At 35.5% G+C, this 15,897-nt stretch overlaps 1 protein-coding gene across 1 annotated transcript in view; it reads left to right on the forward strand.

Moving 5' to 3' along the window:
- Positions 1 to 15,897, forward strand: part of CFAP69 (cilia and flagella associated protein 69) — a gene marked incomplete at both ends in the record, with an annotated part of 42,658 nt that overhangs the window by 11,766 nt on the left and 14,995 nt on the right. The window contains 9 exons of the mRNA XM_083376837.1: positions 2,445 to 2,521; positions 3,766 to 3,864; positions 7,368 to 7,517; positions 8,002 to 8,179; positions 8,692 to 8,815; positions 10,136 to 10,184; positions 10,266 to 10,387; positions 11,123 to 11,339; positions 12,424 to 12,588. Of these exons, the coding sequence (XP_083232963.1) occupies positions 2,445 to 2,521; positions 3,766 to 3,864; positions 7,368 to 7,517; positions 8,002 to 8,179; positions 8,692 to 8,815; positions 10,136 to 10,184; positions 10,266 to 10,387; positions 11,123 to 11,339; positions 12,424 to 12,588 (1,181 nt within the window). The remainder of the gene's footprint in view (positions 1 to 2,444; positions 2,522 to 3,765; positions 3,865 to 7,367; positions 7,518 to 8,001; positions 8,180 to 8,691; positions 8,816 to 10,135; positions 10,185 to 10,265; positions 10,388 to 11,122; positions 11,340 to 12,423; positions 12,589 to 15,897) is intronic.

A 15,897-nucleotide genomic window follows, 5' to 3' on the forward strand; every position in this document is an offset into this window, starting at 1 on the left:
GATATTTATTGCCCTGTACACCGCCCTGAGTCCTTCGGGAGAAGGGCGGTATAAAAATTTAATAAATAAATAAATAAATAGATTATCTCTAGACTTCTCCATTGGCAGAGTTACTTCATATTGGGATCTTTCTATAGGATCTGGTCAGCAGAGTCATTGCTGGCATACAAGACCATCTTGGGCAGAATTGTGCTTAGTATCCCACAAACACAATCTTTTTAATATTAAAAATTATTAAATGTAATTATGATTATGCAAGGGCCTCCTTGATCATCGATTTTGGTGGACAGTATAAATAAAGTTGGTGAGTCTGTTCTTGACACTGTATTTCCTCTTTTTTAACTTGCCATTGACGTATCCCTCTTATGTTGCATTCTTCTATGGCACACAGTTTGTACACCAGATGATCTTGCTGATAGGCTTAATTTCCACTTATTTCAGTGTATGGAATAGCTAATTTTCATTGTTAGAAAAAGTAATGATATGAAGTTCATTTGAGAAAATGATATTTATTTCTTAAAGGAAAACTTGACAATACTTCAAACCTTAATTTTGTTTGCTCTAGGATTTCTGAAAATTAGTATTCAGCAGTTTTATAGATAGTCCTCAATTTACAATCATTTAATATTTAAAAACCATTTGAAATTGCAGTTGGTTTGAAAAAAATGATTTACAGCCATTTCTCGCACTTATAACCATTGTAGCACCAAAATGGGCATGTGATCAAAATTCAGACACTTAGCAACCAGTGTGTATTTACAACAGTTGCGCTGTTGTGAGATTACATGATTATCAACTACTGCCTTCCCAGTAGGATTGAAAAGGAAAAGCAGTATGTTGAGGGGGGTGTCTGTATTTGTTTAATGACCACATAATTTGTTTAACAATTGTGGCAAAAATATTGTAAAAACAGGTGTGCCTCACTTAATGACCATATTGCTTAGCAGTGTAAGTTCTGGTCCCAATTGTAGTCACAAATTGAAAATTATATAATGATTCCATACGTGTGGTGCTTCTGATGTTATAAAATTTCAACTTGCAGAAGCTTAAACCAATGTGACCAATAATGAGAAATGCTGAAAATTGTTTTGCCCATCTCTTTCCCAATTCCCTTCAATCAGATCATTTATGATAGAGAAAAAGAACTGTTGCATTTCAGTTGATTTTGTTGGCATTGTTTATTCTCAATAATAATTCAACTTTATTGACATTACTGTTGCTTTTTAATATTGAAACAACAAAAAAGAAACAGTAGCAAAAAAGAACTGAAAGGACAATGGACTTTCAAGTAACAAATCAAAATATCTTTGTCACTCAAAGTCATCAGAAATTAGAACTGTCTAGAATAGCATATAAGCTCAGTAAAAAATGAATATTATTCATGTGAGTATATAAACAATTGTTTTTGTTAGATTAAGATCACAGAAATGAAAGTTGAATATATAATGCATTGTAATTTGCTGTATATTACTTTCAATGGGGCTTACTATATAGCATAGACCAGAGGTAGGCAACCTCGGCTCTTTTATGACTCATGGACTTCAACTCCCAGAATTCCTGAGCCAGCCAAGAGCCAAGGTTGCCTACCCCTGGCATAGACAGTCTAAGCCAGGCTTGTAAATGTATTGAGGGGAGAGGGGCACATTAATACATTAAAAATCAGCTGTTTCTTGCCCTCATCTTTTGGAGCAATCACGGTAGTGAATTTTCTTTTTGATAAATGCCAACAGCTGCACAAGGGTGCTTTACAGACTGGATGCATCCACAATCTATATGCTGTATGTATATTTCTAGATTTTGCTGTACTTGCAGAATCAGATTCATTTCCCTTTTATATTAATTATTGAATATTGTGAATAGCACTTCTTTCAATAGTAAATAGAATGGCAAATAGTCACTATTTATTGGCAAACACCCAGTGAGGCAGTAGGAAGATTGCAAGTGCAGTCTTTGCACAATTGTAAGAAGTCCAGAAGTGACCCTCTCCCCACATTAAGCTCTATATAACCTTAGGTATACGTTCCCAGATTCAGGTTGGCAATCTGGGATGATTTCTGTGTAATAGGCAAAATAGTGAGTGTGAACCTTACACATATAGGTCTGGTTACTTGAGCCTGATCCTATTTAAAGTATCCATCTGTTACATCTCAGGTATTAATAACAATGCACAATCTAGACTGGTACATTATTTAAGTTTATTTGTTTAGACAAAATAATTTATTTCTATTTTACTTTTCTATTTAATACACATTAATAGGATATTCAAGTTTGTAATATATAGTTGGAAGATCTACAAAATGTTAAAGTAAAATCAGTAATCAGAAATAACATGCTTTTTTTACCTTTTCATGAAAATTGTATTTATCATTATTCAAGTATTTATCATTATTTCTCTCATGCTTTTTAAAATGCATCTGTAATAATTGATACATTTAATTCTGCAGGTTACCATTTTACAAAAAGAAGTTATCTGATGAAGGAAAGTATGCTAAAGAAGTTCAAGAATCAATTGCACAATTGGGTAATATTAGATGTAGACATACTTTCTTTATATAGCTTATGACCACAATTTGAAACAGTTATAACTCATTGCATTTATAAATTGAGGCCATGGGGTGATTGGACCCAATTTTATGAGATTTTTTTGAAGGAATCATGAGTGAATCATTGCAATGTTAAGCAAATCCATATTCATTAAAAAAATGCAGTGGTTTTAGTACAAATCCATTCTTCTGAATTATGCTTTTCACCAGAAACTGACAAAATATGCTAGAAACTGGCAAAAAAACCCATCATAAATTGTGTTCATGAGGTGAGCTAGTTGTCATTCACCTGAACGGAGAGGCAGGTGATGGCATTTTACAATAGCCATAAATGCTTTAAAGGAGGTACTGCACCTATTTGGGACCCATCATATTTGGAATGATGTTAAGTGATCATAAATTGAGGATTGTACATCTTTCTGTACAAGAACTCTCTTGATATATTGCATAATTGACTAATTATTTTGAACTTACAGCACATTGTATTACAGCACATTGTAATAGAAGGAAATTTGTTGAGACATGCATTTCAAAGAAGATTGCCCAAAGGAAATAAACTGCATCCCACAAATTATTAAGTAAGGCTGTGAGCTATGCTAACTGGGTATCAAGGAAGCAGTAATCCAGCTCATCTAGGAAGCACCAAATTGGAAATGCCAGTTGTAAGAGAATTTGCTTCTATTTAGGATTTTCCTAAATATTTTCCAATATTTTCCTATCAGTACTGATGATAAAAAGTGCCCTATTTTATGACCTTTTTGCCATGGTTATTAAACAGATCATAACAGTTGTAATTTAATAATGCAGTTGTTAAGCATATCTGACTTCCCCCATTAACTTTGCTTGTCAGAAATTCCCTAGGGAGATTGCAAATGACAATCCCAGAACATGGGATGCTGCAATCCTTGTAAATACATACCAGTTGCCAAGCACCTGAATTTTGATCATATGACTGTGGGGAATGCTATAATGGTCATACATGTGAGAAATGGCCATATGTTACTTGTTTAGTGCCATTGTAATAACCCAGTGATTGTAATTTGAGGAAGGGAAGAAGGCGGGGGGGGGAGAGAAAGAATAATATAATTTCTTCCTCCTTAGAGCTGGAAACAAAACATTGTAACAAAATACTGAAGAAATGAATATAACATTCATATAATAAATAAAATTCGTGCAACAGAATCAGTCATAAAAGTGTATTACAGTTTGCCTGTTGTTTCAGGTTACTTGATCAGAGTGCCATGTTCTCAAATAAGAATACAAATATGTAAGTGTATTATTAGCTTTTACCATGCTGATCTATCAGTAAAAGAATTTGAAGGTAAGAGTTGTTTTATATTTTGATATAAAATTGATATAAAATTAATCAGTTTATACAATGTTAAAAATATGAACAGTCTATACAGTGAATAAGAGAGCAACAAGCTGATTGAGGGAAATCTGTAACATCATGTATAATACAGATGTTTCATATGAAATCTTATATGGTTGTCCCATTCTGAAAATGCAAGTAGATAAATAGATACCACTTTGGTGGGAAGGTAGCAGCTTTCCATGCATCTTAGCATATAGTCATGCTGGCCAATGACTACAGAAATTGTCTTCGGATAACACTAGCTCCCTCGTCTAATAAATGGAGATGAGCTAGCCCCCTAGAATCGGACATGACTGGACAGAGGAAATATTTATCTCTACAATATATTTCAATCATTAGGCTTCAGATGGTTGAATGAAATGTCATACAATATACTGGATGTGTGATGAAGAAAGATAAATGCAACCACTATTTCTTTGCTATGGAGAAATAGCTTATTTTGAATAAAACTCTGAATTAGATCAGAAATACGTTTACTTTTGTTTATAATAAAGTAATAAATTTAGTTTTACTTTATTGCACTACTTATCTTTCTCATATCTTGTTAAATCTAATTATTTTTAAAGAAATTATTGTGTGCATTTTAAATGTAATAGATCAGCCCCATTGAAAATCCATGTATTTCCAGCATTGATGCATTGTTGTTGTTGTTGTTAGCTGTGAAGTTGTGTCTGACCCATCGCAATCCCATGGACAATGTTCCTCCAGGCCTTCCTGTCCTCTACCATCTTCTGGACTCCATTTAAGCTCATGCCTACTGCTTCAGTGACTCCATCCAGCCACCTCATTCTCTGCCGTCCCATTCTTCTCTTGCCCTCAAACTTTCCCAGCATTAGGCTCTTCTCCAGTGAGTCCTTCCTTCTCATTAGGTGGCCAAAGTATTTCAACTTCAGGATCTGGCCTTCTAAAGAGCAGTCAGCATTGATCTCCTCTAGGACTGACCGGTTTGATTGTCTTGCAGTCCAGGGGACTTGCAGGAGTCTTCTCCAGCACCATAATTCAAAGGCCTCAATTCTTTGGTGCTCAGCCTTTCTCATGGTCCAACTTTCACTGCCATACATTGCAACTGGGAAGACCATAGCCTTGACTATACGCACTTTTGTTGACAGGGTGATGTCTCTGCTTTTTAGTGTGCTGTCTAGATTTGCCATTGCTTTCCTTCCCAGGAGCAAACATCTTTTAATTTCTTGGCTACAGTCACCATCTGCAATGATCTTGGAGCCCAGGAAAATAAAATCTGTCACTACCTCCATTTCTCTTTAGTTCTTCTTCACTTTCTGCCATTAGAGTGGTATCATCTCCATATCTTAGCTTGTTGATATTTCTCCCAGCAATCTTAATTCCAACTTTTGATTCATCTAGTCCTGCCTTTCTCATGATGTGCTCTGCATATAAGTTAAATAGGCAGGGTGACAGTATATCTTTTGGCTTCCTACTTTAACATTCCAATCCCCCATGATGATAAGGACATCATTTTTGGGTGTTAGTTCTATAAGGTGCTGTAGGGCTTCATAGAACTGGTCAATTTCATCCTCTTCAGCACCGGTGGTTGGGGCATAGACGTGGACTATTGTGATATTGAATGGTTTGCCTTGGATTCGAACTGAGATCATTCTGTCATTTTGGGGATTGTATCCCAGTATTGCTTTTCCTACTCTTTTATTGACTATGAAGGCTACTCCATTTCTTCTGAGGGCTTCTTGACCGCAGTAGTATACCTGATGGTCATCTGAATTAAATTCACCCATTCCTGTCCATTTTAGTTCGCTGATTCCTAAGATGTTGATGTTCAGTCTTGTCATCTCTTGTTTGACCACGTCCAGCTTTCCTTGATTCATGGATCTTACATTCCATATTCCTATGGAGAAAAAATCTTTACAGCATTGGACTTTCCTTTCACCACCAGACATATCCACAGCTGAGCCTCCTTTCGGCTTTGGCCCAGTTGCTTCATTCTTTCTGGCACTACTAGTACTAGCCCGCTGCTCTTCCCCAGTAGCATATTGGACACCTTCCAACCTGAGGGGCTCATCTTCCAGCGTCATAACTTTTTGCCTTTTGGTACTGTCCATGGGGTTTTCATGGCAAAGATACTGGAATGGGTTGCCATTTCCTTCTCCAGTGGATCAGATTTTGTCAGAACTCTCTGCTATGACCTGTCTTGGGTGGCCCTGCACAGCATAGCTCATAGCTTCATTGAATTACGCAAGCCCCTTCACCACGACAAGGCAGTAATCCATGAAGGGGATTGATGCATTGGATATTCATAAATATTTATAATTTTATCCTTCTGCAAATATGCAGCTCATCTACAAAATGGCACTCCTTGATTTCTAGTATCACTAATGTTTTTGATTATTAGTTCTAATATAAAACAATTAATTGTCATGCTGCTTAATCTTAATAATAAGGTTTCTCCTATGGCTACTATTTCTGCATAGAAAACAATTATCTGCACATTATTTGTACATAGGAGGGCTACATTCTTGTAGTAGCACTGTGCCCTCTTTCTGGGGTTAAATCCAGAAAGCTGAAAGAAATCCAATTTTTCATAAATTGGATTTCATATAATTTAAACATTTAGTGGTGTATGTGTCTGGAATAACAACTCTTATCCCTAAGCATTAGTTATTCTCTCTCAGTATAAAAAATCTGAGTATCATAGAAGCATAACTCCATATTTAGTGCTAATCTAACAAATCATGGAATATGGTATTCATGGAGAAGGAATTTTAATAACTGTTCCATAAATGCCAGTTTAGCCTTGAAAGGGAAGAAGGAATAAGAAATAACATTGCCTTGCCTTCACTCTCATTTGTATAAGAGGAAATAGAGAGAATATCAGGCTTTCAAGGTTGTGTTATATCTTTCAATGATAAAATAGAGTTCTAATAATTTCTCTCTGAAAGGGCTAATAGCTGTATAAATGAATCATATATATAGGACTGCTGAATTAACCATGGTTTACTTTCAGCATTATGTTTACATATATCCCCCTGTCGATTAGTATCCTTCATTCTATAGGAATAAACAAGCTTAATATACTACTTCATGTTTAATCAAAACTAGTAATACAATCAGAAATAATAGCCTAATTAAGTAAAATACACATTTGTTTATTCTGACAATATTTAATTATCAATTCTAAAATTCTATAAAATATTTATAAATTTGTTTATTTGAAAACTAAGTTAATTGTTATTGTCAGTGATGTTGATGCTTGGGAGTGCAATATGGTAGTTAAGGTGTTAAACTATGTGTAGTCCTCGACTTACAACAGTTCATTTAGTGACTGTTCAAGGTTACAACGGCACTTTAAAAAACGGCTTAGTTTACCATAAATTCTAGGAGGACAGCAGGATATAAATGTAATGAATAAATAAAATCAGAAACATTTTAGTTTGCCTTAAAGTAATTTGATGGACTTCTTCCCATTTTTCTTAATACAGGTTATCAACCTACAACTGTAAATTATAAAAAGCAGATTGTAGAATTTGGAGGTTTAGCAGAGACTTTGGTTTTATCACTAACACTTGTTGAAAATCAACTTTCTGAGAAATTATGGATCATTAAAACTTTACAACATCTTTCTATTTCTGGTTAGTATGATTTATATTTTTAAAATATTGTAGCTAATCCTTGTCCATTTTACTCTCTTTTTCAGTAAGGTAAGGTAAAAGTAAAGGTTCCCCCGCACATGCGTGCTAGTCGTTTCCGACTCTAGGGGCCGGTGCTCATCTCCATTTCAAAGCCGAAGAGCCAGCGCTTGTCCAAGGATGTCTCCGTGGTCATGTGGCCGGCATGACTAGACGCCAAAGGTGCACGGAACGCTGTTACCTTCCCACTGTAGTGGTCCCTATTTTTCTACCTGCATTTTTACGTGCTTTCGAACTGCTAGGTTGGCAGAAGCTGGGACGAGTAACAGGCGCTCACTCTGTTATGCGGCACTCGGGATTCGACCCGCCAAACTGCCGGCCGTCTGATCGACAAGCCCAGCGTCCTAACCCACTGAGCCACCCTGCCTTTTTCAGTAAAATACTGGCAATTCAAAGGGAGCTAATTATGAGTATTTTTGTATTTCAGAAGCAAATTGTAAACTTATGATGAAAGCTCAAGCACCAAGAATACTATGTTCTCATCTGAATGACACTGACCCCTCTGGGCAATTATTATTCCGTTCCTCAGAAATCCTTTGGAATTTATTAGAAAAAACCTCCAAGGACCAAATTATTGACCAGCTCAGTAACTTGGAATGTGTACAGTTAAGCATATATATAAAATACTATATATAAACCTAGATTTTTACATGCTAGTTTATAAATTAGAAGCTGACATTTTTATCTTGTATTTTTCAATACTTTAAAAATAAAGTAGAAGAAGCATGTTTGTAGAAGAAGCATGTTTCATTCTATTTGAATTATTGATGTAAAATAAATTATTTTATTATTAAAATAATGAAATCAATAGATTATGGACTAACTGCTACCTGCCTTCTAAACCTTTGCTGTGTAACATTTATTGGTTTGGTGTGTATTAAACCAAAGAACAAAAAAAAAACCATGACATGACATGGAGATGCTGCAGTGACCACAAGTTAGAGGACCAGCTGTAGCTGCCATTCATCCAACACTGTCTTAACTTTGAACAGACACTGAATAAATATCTTTAAGTGAGGACTTAAGTGTTTAGAATTTTAATATCTAGGAATTATATTATATTTTCAATTAGAAAAAGCATAGATATTAAAATATAGAATTATGTTGTTTTCCTTAGTGCTCTGAAGGAAGCATTTACTAATCTACTTATACATGGTTTCCGCCATTATGATCGTCAGTTAAGAAATGACATTTTGGTGATAGCTACCCTTGTTGCTCAGAATCCAGGAGCTCCAATGATCGTATGTATTCTTGGTTTTGAATTTTGGACACTTAAAAGTAAATATTGAGAATTAGATACATCTGTTAACATCATAGTGCCAGCTGTTTTAGTATAGCATAGCCTTTCTTCCCTAAAACACATTTATGTTAACTTGATGTTTTTCTAAATAATTATTTCTTGTCTTGCAATTCTATACTATAAAGAAAAACATGCATTATATTTTCACTGATGGCAGTAAAATATGGCAGGCATAATAAAGTTATAAAAAAGGTTTATTAAATGATAGTGTTTCAGAAGTTGTGACACAGAAGTAAGAAATTAACTGCTGTGAAAACAGAATCAATACTGAAAAACTTATAGAAGAGATAGGAATCTTCTAATCTTGACTTTTCCTCTTACGTTAAAGTGAGTTTCAAATTTTATACCTGATAGATGTTGCAAAATATTATTGGATCAAATATAATGTTTTTCTTTTTTTCCCTTTTGTCTGTGTGTGCTTTTACCTTAGTACTTTTATCCTGTATTAAAAATATACTTTCCTGTATCATATTATCATATTTCCGCTACTGTGCATTAGTTTACGTATTAATATTATAGATCTGTTATCCAGCTGTTAAAAGGTGAGATGAATTTGCTGTATACAAAATGGCTAAGAAAGTGTGAATAATAAAAGCCTGAACATGCATAATTTTTACTTTTCAGTGACTTATGAACTAAAGATTACTACATCTGTATGTTTCTTCTTTTTCTCCTTTGTTATTCAACTGTCATTTTGTATTGTCACATTTTGCCTTGGGCAAACTCTGACTTCAAGGTTATATCTTCTGGCCTAATATAATTCTTTTGATGAAGAGTTAACTCCTTAATAGATGGTCCATTTCTCACTGATCATAAGAAAGCTTTATTGTAAGTCTGTCTTTCCAACCAAGAGAAATAAAATGCCTGGGTTTTGTTTTGTTTTTTTCTAATTAGTTTTGTATATAAAATTGTCTTTATGAAGACATTATCCATTTTTAAAGGATTCAGAAAATTATATTTCATCTTCAGAATTGGATCTACTCTTTGTTTCTTATCCCAGAGCTTTGCAATATCACTAAAATTAATAATTCTGTTACTTTTTAAGACCTGAACAAAGAATAATCCTAAATTGGTCCATTTCAAATATCTGTTAACATTGATTTTCAAATGCCATTTTATATTTTCTATAAAGTAATTTCTATTCATCCATCCATTCCACTGTTAAAAATATATCCATGTGTTTTAGTCCATTATAAATTTTAAAAATATCACAAGTACAAGTTTTTGTACATATCTTAACTTTATATGTATGTGTGTTTAGGAAACTGGATTTGCCAAGCAATTAATACTATTTGCCACTTTTGATGAAGGTTAGTATTTTTTAACCATTAACACTGTCATATAAATGTGAACTATGGATTTTTATTTATAAATTTATAATTCATCCACAGTGAAAAGTCATAATCCTTTGGTAAAAGGTCTTAAGTTTACTTCCTGCTATGAAGACTTTGAGCTGAAAAAGCTGCTGCTTAACATGCTTACTGTACTAGCAAAAGATTTATGTTCTGTTCAGGTAAGTCATAACATAATTGGATGGAATCATAATTATCAAGACTTTTAATACTACTGTACATGTTTTCAGAGAGTTCTACTAATACGTCTGTAAATACATATTTATGTTGAAATTGACAATACTGTTATATGTTCAGCTACTACAACTAAAAAGCTTTGTGCCAGTTATGTTGCTTCTAGATGTCAAATTACATAGACAAATATTTTACCTCAGAAGAATGTTATTCTAAAATAATTTTATTCAGTGAGAAATAAATTAACAGTCCAATAATTGTATAAGTTCATAGAGTCAAGTGGGAACACATTACTGTCAAGTACCAAGCATAGAATAACAGTTTTAAACAGATTATATCCTGCATATCCACTTCCCTAAAAAAATAATCAGAGGAATACAATAGCAGTATCCAGTGTGTGTGTGTGTGTGTGAGAGAGAGAGAGACAGACAGACAGACAGACAGACAGAGAGAATGAGAATGAGAATATGGGTGTTGGTTGTAGTTGTGAATGACTGGTATCAGCAGATATACACTTTACATTCATTGTGACTATCAAAAGTGGCAAACCAACAGTATACAAGGAGCATTACATTTCAAATTTTACACAAAATATAACTTAAAAACAAGCTTTCTGCATATACTAGCTAAAGAAGGTCAAAAATATATTGTTATTGTTACACCATTACTATTCAAACTGATTTTTCTTTTCAGTTTATATTTTATCTCCTTTCCCTGTTTAGCTGTTGCATGAGGGTAAGGTTATACTGGCTTTGTTTCATTATTTAAAACCAAATGAAAAGGGAGGAGCACTTGATATGTCTGCAGCACAGTATGAAGAATTACAGCTTCTTGCTATTGCTACATTAGCAACAATGGCTCCCTTATTGATTGAAGACTATATGCTGTGCCAAGGAAATACTCGCCTTCTGCTGTTTCTAGAATGGTGTGTGAGCAATGGTGAGTCAATAAGGCAAATTACTTTTAGCCGTGATAGCGCAGTGGTTAGAATGCAGTATTGCAGTCTAACTCACTGCTCGTTGCCAGGAGTTTGATCCTGACTTGCTCAAGGTTGACTCAGGCTTCCATCCTTCCAAGGTTGGTAAAATGGGGATCCAGATTGTTGGGGACCATATGCTTACTCTGTAAACCGCTTAGAGGGGGCTGTTAAGCACTATGAAGCGGTATATAAGTCTTAGTGCTATTGCCGTTGATAATGAAATGCTGTGATTTTTGATATAGAGCTAAATTTGCTTTTAGGCTAAGAACTGCTTGGTTTCATCCTGCTTGGTTTTCTCCATAATTTCTATCCTTATAAGAGAGCAAGAGATCTCACACTGCAGCATCCCCTCAGTCACAGGATCAAAATTTGGATACTGGGCAACTGGCATGTATTTATGAGAGTTGAAGTGTCCTGGGTCATGTGCTTTTGCGACTTGACAAGCAAAGTCAATGGGGAAGACAGACTCACGTAACAATCATGAACTAGTTTAGCAACTGCAGGATTTTACTGGACAACTGTGGGAAGAAAGATCATAAAATGGAGCAAAATCTCATTTAACAGCTTAGCAGTGAAAATTTTGGGCTCAGTTGTGGTCACAAGTTGAGGATTACTATATGGAAAATCTTGAAATGAAAAACTTACTAAATTAAACTACTACTGTTAAGTGCAATACATAGCAACATTTTATGGGAACAAACTCAGCAAAAATATTTTTTTTAAAATTATTATATAGATAGCAAGGAATTTCTGCACTTCTCTGCCACCATGTAGATTTGGAGATTGAAGCCAGATGTACAGCATATTTTTTGCCAGTATTTCAAAGAGCCATGATAAAGTCTTCCTTTTTCCTAGGGAGAATATATGTTCAATTAAACTTTAGAATTATAGAATTAGATACTTGATTAAATATTGTGGAAATATCTATACTATAGTGATATAGTAGAGTGCTTATATTTACAATAATGTAATTGTAATTAATAAATTATTCAATGAAAGGCCTTATAATCTACTTTGAAATAAAACGTATAATTTTCTTTGCAGATCCCTTCTTTACTCAAGGTAATAGTTTCCATGGAACAGGTGGTCGTGGCACCAAACTTGCACAGATGCGCTTCTGCTTGAGAGTCCTGAATCCAATTGTATCTCTCGGTGATGATACTGTGAATCTTGACCTTTGTGATCAAGGGGCAATTCATCAACTGTTGGGTAACATATATCTGAAATTAACTTTGTTTCATTAACTTAAAGTTGTCTGAATAAAAATAAAATTCAGTTTTATTTTTACTATACTTTAAAACAACATCATTTTTCCTCATTTTTTTTCAAATGACTGTATTTGTAAGCCCTTTCTAATATACAAGACATTTAATAGCAGGGCAATCTTAAACAGGGCATGTCTGGAATCATCTTGGGGTTGTGTTTGTTTTATCTGTTTGTTTTATTAGTAAAACCATATGCAGCAAGTTGGTTCAAAAATAGCATGAATTTACAGTAGACATAAGGGATATAATTAGAATGGAAAATATTAATTCTGTAATGTTAGCACTCTATATATTTTATCTAAAGGTATGAATGCTATTTTTCATATTTGGAGAGCATGATTATAACTTTATATTTCTTTCCCAGTATGTTTCATAGTATTCCATTCAAAGGAACGTTTGCAGTTGGATTAAATTCCTTTCTCTAGTCTCATAGCTTTGAGGATGAGAATTTGTATTCTTCAATATGAAGAATCTTGACTGAAATGCCCCTACTCCTGCCAATTAACTATTTTGTTCCCTACAATGGAATAGGTTTTTTTTTAATTTGGAGCTTTAGGCTTTGTGATCTTCCTTCATGCCCTCTACAGAGAAATAAGAATCCTCAGAGAATTGATATATTGGGAGATCTGAATTAGAGAGTGGGCAATTCACAGGTTCTTTGCTCAAGGAGCTTCTGGCTTGTAACATTAGAATATATATATACATATACATACGTATACATATACAGGCTGCATTAACAGAGGGATAGAATCAAGATCAAGTGAAGTACTAATACCACTTTACAATGCTTTGGTAAGGCCACACCTGGAATACTGCATCCAGTTTTGGTCACCACGATGTAAAAAAGATGTCGAGACTCTAGAAAGGGTACAGAGAAGAGCAACAAAGATGATTGGGGGACTGGAGGCTAAAACATATAGGGAATGGTTGCTGGAATTGGGTATGTGTAGTTTAACGAAGAGAAGGGTGAGGGGTGACATGATAGCAGTGTTCCAATATCTCAGGGGCTACCACAAAGAAGAGGGAGTCAGGCTATTCTCCAAAGCACCTGAAAGCAGGACAAGAAGCAATGGATGGAAACTAGTCAAGGAGGGAAGCAACCTAGAACTAAGGAGAAACTTCCTGACAGTTAGAACAATTAACCAGTGGAACAACCTGCCTCCAGAAGTGGTGAATGCTCCAACACTGGAAGTTTTTAAGAAGAGACTGGCCAGCCATTTGCCTGAAATGGTATAGGGTTTCCTGCCTGAGCAGGGGGTTGGACTAGATGACCTCCAAGGTCCCTTCCAACTTCTTCTTATTCTTATTCTTCTTATTATTATTAATATTATTATTATTATTTACATATACACATATATACATACATATATACATATATACATATACATATATATATACATGTACACCCCCTTCATGGATTACTGCCTTGTCGTGGCGAAGGGGCTTGCATAATTCAATGAAGCTATGAGCTATGCCGTGCAGGGCCACCCAAGACGAACAGGTCATAGCAGAGAGTTCTGACAAAACGTGATCCACTGGAGAAGGAAATGGCAACCCACTCCAGTATCTTTGCCATGAAAACCCTATGGACAGTTCCAAAAGTCAAAACGATATGACGCTGGAAGATGAGCCCCTCAGGTCGGAAGGCGTCCAATATGCTGCTGGGGAAGAGCAGAGGGCTAGTACTACTAGCGCCAGAAAGAATGAAGCGACTGGGCCAAAGCCGAAAGGACGCTCAGCTGTGGATGTGTCTGGTGGTGAAAGGAAAGTCCGATGCTGTAAAGATTTTTTCTCCATAGGAACCTGGAATGTAAGATCCATGAATCAAGGAAAGCTGGACGTGGTCAAACAAGAGATGACAAGACTAAACATCGACATCTTAGGTATCAGCGAACTAAAATGGACAGGAATGGGTGAATTTAATTCAGATGACCATCAGGTATACTACTGCGGGCAAGAATCCCTCAGAAGAAATGGAGTAGCCTTCATAGTCAATAAAAAAGTAGGAAAAGCAATACTGGGATACAATCCTCAAAATGACAGAATGATCTCAGTTCGAATCCAAGGCAAACCATTCAATATCACAGTAGTCCAAGTCTATGCCCCAACCACCGGTGCTGAAGAGGATGAAATTGACCGGTTCGATGAAGCCCTACAGCACCTTATAGAACTAACACCCAAAAATGATGTCCTTATCATCATGGAGGATTGGAATGCTAAAGTAGGAAGCCAAAAGATAACCGGAATAACAGGCAAGTTTGGCCTTGGAGTACAAAATGAAGCAGGGCACAGGCTGATAGAATTTTGTCAAGAGAATACGATGGTCATAGCAAACACTCTTTTCCAATAACCCAAGAGACGGCTTTACACATGGACATCACCAGACGGTCAACACAGAAATCAGATTGACTATATGCTCTGCAGCCAAAGGTGGAGAAGCTCTATACAGTCAGTAAAAACAAGACCAGGAGCTGACTGTGGCTCAGACCATGAGCTTCTTGTTGCAAAGTTTAGGCTTAAATTAAAGAAAGTAGGGAAAAGCGCTAGGCCAGTCAGGTATGAATTAAATCATATCCCTGTTGAATATACAGTAGAGGTGACAAATAGATTTAAGGAATTAGATCTGATAGAGAGAGTGCCTGAAGAACTATGGACAGAGGTTCGCAACATTGTACAAGAGGTAGCAACCAAAACCATCCCAAAGAAAAAGAAATGCAAGAAAGCAAAATGGCTGTCTGAGGAAGCTTTGCAAATAGCTGAGAAAAGGAGGGAAGCGAAAGGCAAGGGAGAAAAAGAAAGATACGCCCAATTAAATGCAGAATTCCAAAGAATCGCTAGAAGAGATAAGAATGCCTTCTTAAATGAACAATGCAAAGAAATAGAAGAAAACAATAGAATAGGGAGGACTAGAGATCTTTTCAAGAAAATTGGAGAGATGAAAGGAACGTTTCATGCAAAAATGGGCATGATAAAGGACCAAAATGGCAGGGACCTAACAGAGGCAGAAGAGATTAAGAAGAGGTGGCAAAATTACACAGAAGAACTATACAAGAATGAGCTTAACATCCCTGACAATCACAATGAGGTGGTCACTGACCTCGAGCCAGACATCCTAGAATGTGAAGTGAAGTGGGCCTTAGAAAAGCTGAGCAACAACAAAGCTAATGGAGGTGACAGTATTCCAGCTGAGCTATTCAAAATCTTAAAAGACGATTCAGTAAAAGTGCTACACTCAATTTGCCAGCAAATTTGG

This window comes from Vipera ursinii (genome assembly GCF_947247035.1).
Source record: "Vipera ursinii genome assembly, chromosome: Z".
NCBI lineage: Eukaryota > Metazoa > Chordata > Lepidosauria > Squamata > Viperidae > Vipera > Vipera ursinii.